Below are 4,719 nucleotides of genomic sequence, written 5' to 3' on the forward strand. Positions count from 1 at the left end.
GAGTCGGTCCCCGTGAATTTGGTGCTTGCATGTGGAGCAGTGCTCACGCTGTGTTTTATCAAGCACAGATTGTGTTGGGATGGGTGCTTGTTCAAAACACCAAAAGGGAAACCTTAACTTTCTATTACTTACGCCTTTTTCCCACCAAACCTACCACATATTTTATGTTACGAGACGTGGGGTTTTTTGTTTTGTTTTGTTTGTTGTGGTTTTTTGGGGGGTTTTTTTTGGCAAGGTCTGCTTTTCCAACCGGTGTGATTTGTGATAAATCCAATTTTTCCTGATCTTTTCATGCAGATTTCCTATTTCCCCTCTGGTGTCTCAGTAAATAATATTTCATTTTAAACTGTTTCAATGGTTAATATGATTAAGTTTATAATTTGACTTCGTAAAGCAAACATAATAAAATCATCATAAATAAATAATTTTAAAAATATTCTTGACTATTAATAATGTGAACATTTTTAGCATTCATAAAGTGTTATTTTTGTTAAAGGGCTCTATGAACAAACGACCATCACGATGTCTTTCTGAAGGTGACAGTGTTATTTTAAGAGTAAAGGGAAAAGTCCTGGCAGCTTATTATAAGTGAACACATAAAATACTACTTAATATTCATAAAAAACACTATTTTTCACTTTTTCTCTTATTAGTGAAAGAAACAAGTCTTGTGTAGCACTTTGGTAGTAATCACGAAGTAAGTAAAGTTTCTGAAAATAGTGTACAAACAATAGATTTTAAATCAAAAATGTTTATTATAAAAAAGGACCTTGAAAATTGGTTTTTAAAAAAAGAAACACGATTTCACAAGTCTCAGGTTTTTTATACGCGTTAGCTATAGAAAACATCTCCTTTTCATACAAAATCCATTCAGTCATATAAAAATAAACACAAATTTACATTGACTCAGCAACTATACAATTAAGGCACTTTGGAAAGGGTGCTGTGTGGATTGCATTTGTTGTATGCACTTAAAATAGTTTTAAGCACATTACTGAGTTTCTGAGATTCCTTTCTTGCACTTATTCCCATCTTTAATTAATTTTAGAAAAATCATTAAACATTATTTTTAAAAGTAAGACATGGAGCATGCACCAGGAATGTTCAAAGCTAGTCTTCCCCTCCTCCCCCAAGGCACATGCTGGTTATTGGCAAAACATAAACAACAACAAAAACACTTTTCATACGGCCTCCTGTGTTTTGTTCTTGCTCTATTTTTCCTCTCTCTCCTAAAAATACAGTTTTTAAAGCAATAAAAAAAAAAAAAGCTCTAGTTCAACAATGGTAACCAGACATTAGACACGTAATGAAGTAAACTTGGAACAGTTTATAAGGCACCTGAGATAGTGTCTGGCAGGTTCTCTTCCTACGAGAAATCCCATTACAAACTCTAGTACAAAACAATACTGTTCTTTTCGGTTGAAATGATTTGGCAGCAATGTAAATCTTTGCGTTCTTTCTTGGTAAGGAAAGATACAATGTGCTTTTTTTTTTGTTTCCCCTTTGAAGAGAAAGATCCTGGTCTCTTAGTCTCCCTCTCGAGCTGTCAGTAAATACACAGTCATTTTAAACTTCACATGGAAAGGATTAACTCTAAACATAGATTCCATGCTCCTGCAGCGCCGTGGGGGGTGTGTGTGTGCGGGTGGGTGTGTGTCTGTACATATTATTTGGTCGGTATGCACGCGAGAAAATGCCTTTGGACTTTCCTTTATCCCTTGGAGCCGCGTGAAGAAATGCGTCCCGTCCGAGGAAGCGCGGGTTGCGTCGCTCAGTGCGCCACACAGCAGCCAGACTCCTCGTGTTTGTGCAGCAGGGACATTCTGGAGAAGGTTTTGGAGCAGTTTTTGCACTGGTATTTCTTTACATCCGAGTGGGTCTGCAGGTGGGCCCTCAGGTTGGATCTGTCTGCAAACGCCCGGCTGCAGTGAGGGCAAGAAAAAGGCTTCTCCCCTGGGGCGGGGGCGGGGGGGAGAGAGAGACGGTCAGTGTTTAAGAGGAGACACCGAGACAGACACTGCTCACCAACAACCGCATTTAGCCAAAAGCACGCGCGGCAGCAAAGCCGGATGAAAATTCCCCGAGACAGTTGCTGATTTTAATATCTGGCCCTCGAGGATACATTTGAATGTTGCACTGAAAGTCACGCTACAGTGTATCGCTGCTGCTGCGGGTTACGTAGAAGTAACTCACGCGTTTCTAGGGCTTTCCCTAATGGGAGCTTCTTGCCTCAGCAGGTGAGGCTGATGTTCGGCTCCTCCCAACAGTCCCCTTTTCCCTCTTTCTGTACCATGACTAAGTCTGGAGAGGTGCCTTCCCTCCCTGCAGAATGTGCTAGAGAGAAAAAAAATCAGCAAGCAAAACAACAAAACCAGCGAGAGCAAATCCAGCTCTAACTCATGCGCCTTGCTCTGGGGCCATAGATGTCACAGCCCAAACATTACCAACAGGAAACTGCAGGCAAACCATCTCTCTGTCTATCAAGCACATCGACTGAGACGGCAACATTTACAGCTGCTGGTCATCGGAAGCAGTTTCAGAGAGCACACATCCAAGTGCACCTTTCCCGACTTTCTAACTGATCTTTGAGGCCAAACCCTCTGAATCGACTCTCCAGCGTCTCAGTCCTGTTTGCAGCCTCTGGAGCAGAGGCTGTTAATAAGAACGGAGCAGTTGGTGCTCCGAGGACTTTTTGAGTCACCAGGAAGTAGCTATAAACGCCCGTCCATCATTAAAAGCACCGTGTCACTACTCAGTGCAAGTCCCAAAGCCAACCCAGAGCTCCTGCCTCCCCGAGAGCAACCTTCCTGTCTCCGTTTCCGCTTACCAGTGTGAGTCCTGATGTGTCCTTGCAGTAACCAGGGCCTGGAAAACGCCTTGCCGCAGATCTTGCAGACACAAGGCAAGGTGTGAGTCCGGATGTGCATCTTCAGGGCGCCGAGGCTCACGTATTCCTTGTCACAGTATTTGCAGCTGAAGGATTTCCGGGCCTGGGCATCGCAGTGCAGCTGCTTATGCTTGGCCAGCCCAGAAAACGTCGAGTAGGTCTTATTGCATAAATTGCAATGAAACTTTTCCGCCTCGATGGCGTGGGGGTCTGAAAGCTTGGACTGCAGTCTCTCCTCTTCATCACTAATGGGGCTTTCGGAGCCACTGTGGTCCTTGGATGAGGTGTCGGACGGGGAAGGGGGACTCACTCGCCCCAGGGACGAGGCGTATCCGGAAAGAGAGGAGAGGCCGCTGGGCAGCGGGGAGTGGAAGGGAGCGGCCGCCGTCCACATGGTGATGGGGCTGTAGGCTCCCGAGCTGAGGATCTCCGGTTGCGGTATGACAGGCACGGGGTAGCTCTCATAGAGATAGGGGGAGATAATCACTGGGGGAAGAAAGGGAAAGAAGCGAAGATTAAGGTAAAACATTCAACAGACGCCGAGAAGCCACTTGGCAACACGTAGGGGACTTGATAACGAAGATTTCATTTCATTTCCACGCCCGCTGCTGTGCAGTAGTTGCTGGATCTAACGCACACCGGTGCCCCCCGCACACACAGTGTGACAGCAGCCCCGCCGGGCTCTGCTGTCCGGGAGCACGGCCAGGCCAGGGCCTTCACGGTCCCCATGAGAATGAAAAACGGGTATTTTTAAAGACACAGAGAAGTTGCTTTCCGTGCCATGCACGGGCTCTTGGCAGCTTTTACGGCCTTGGGGAGGAAGGTGTGTGTCCATCAGGCCGCTTCCCACAGGAACGGAGCCCCACGCCACGAAAAAAGCAGCGGCCCCGGGTTAGTGCTGGGCTGCGCGTGGCCGTGTCCCCGCGGTGCGCACACGCGCCTCGGACAGGCTGCCGGCCCCGCGCCAGCCTCCCTGCCAGGGAAAAGCTCAGAGTTTTCAGTTACAATGTATCCTCAGCGATCAGCATGAGCTGCCCTCTTTTAGGACGCACTGAAGAGGGAAACAGTGTAGCATTCGGTTCTTTTGTAGCAGTATGTGAGTTGCAGCGAACATTTACAGTTTATAATGTGAGAGGTATACACACATAATTTCCTTTTTGTTCATTTCCCTCCCTCCCTCCTTCCCCCCTCCCTCCCTCTGTTCCTTCCTTTTTTCTGGTTTCTGGTTTTTTGGTTTTTTTACCTGTGTGCGTGTCCAGTTCGCTGTAGTTGGGCTTCTTGGAGGCGTTGAAATGCTTCTTGACCAGGAAGGAGCGCGGCATCTTGCCGGCGGCCCGCGGCGCTGGGCGGATAACGGTCCGGCGGAGGCGGCGGCCGGCCCCTAGAGCATCGTGGCCGCGGGGCTCGGGCTGCGGCCCCGCTCAGGTGCGGCCGGGACGGCGGGCGCCTCTGAAGTCGCGGGGCTCCTTTAGGAACTGAGCCCGTTTTTTGGGCCGGGTGGGTTTTTTTTCCTCTCGGGCAGGAAGGAGCCAATCGCGGCGCAGAGGTTCGGGTTTCAGCTCCTCCCTCTGGGACAGCTGTGAACAGAGGAAGAATCTGTTGTCAGACTAAATTACTCGGCTGCAAAATGGGCTGTTCTCCGGGATTTCAGTGCGGAGGGGAAAAGTGCTTAAGTGTTTTCGAGAGAGGTAACTTCACTTCCTGAGCCCCCCGCCGGCCGCGCTCGGGGCGCTGGAGGGCCCGGGCCTGGGCTTTCGGGACGCGGGCCTGGCCTGCAGATGTGGGGCCGCGGGCCCGGCGCCCAACCCGCTGCGGGCGGGGAGGGGTGTCCG

The 4,719-nt window shown here is 48.8% G+C and overlaps 1 protein-coding gene across 1 annotated transcript; it reads right to left on the reverse strand.

Annotated features, from left to right (window-relative positions):
* Window positions 1-735: 735 nt before the first annotated feature.
* Window positions 736-4,281, reverse strand: SNAI2 (snail family transcriptional repressor 2). The gene is made up of 3 exons (XM_016198911.2): window positions 4,131-4,281; window positions 2,828-3,373; window positions 736-1,953 (listed from the first exon to the last, which is right to left on the reverse strand). The coding sequence occupies exons 1-3, from the start codon at window positions 4,207-4,209 to the stop codon at window positions 1,772-1,774; spliced, it is 807 nt and encodes a 268-aa protein (XP_016054397.1). The 5' UTR covers window positions 4,210-4,281; the 3' UTR covers window positions 736-1,771.
* Window positions 4,282-4,719: the final 438 nt, after the last annotated feature.

Source organism: Miniopterus natalensis, chromosome 16 (genome assembly GCF_054644295.1).
Source record: "Miniopterus natalensis isolate mMinNat1 chromosome 16, mMinNat1.hap1, whole genome shotgun sequence".
In the NCBI taxonomy this organism is placed as follows: Eukaryota; Metazoa; Chordata; class Mammalia; order Chiroptera; family Miniopteridae; genus Miniopterus; species Miniopterus natalensis.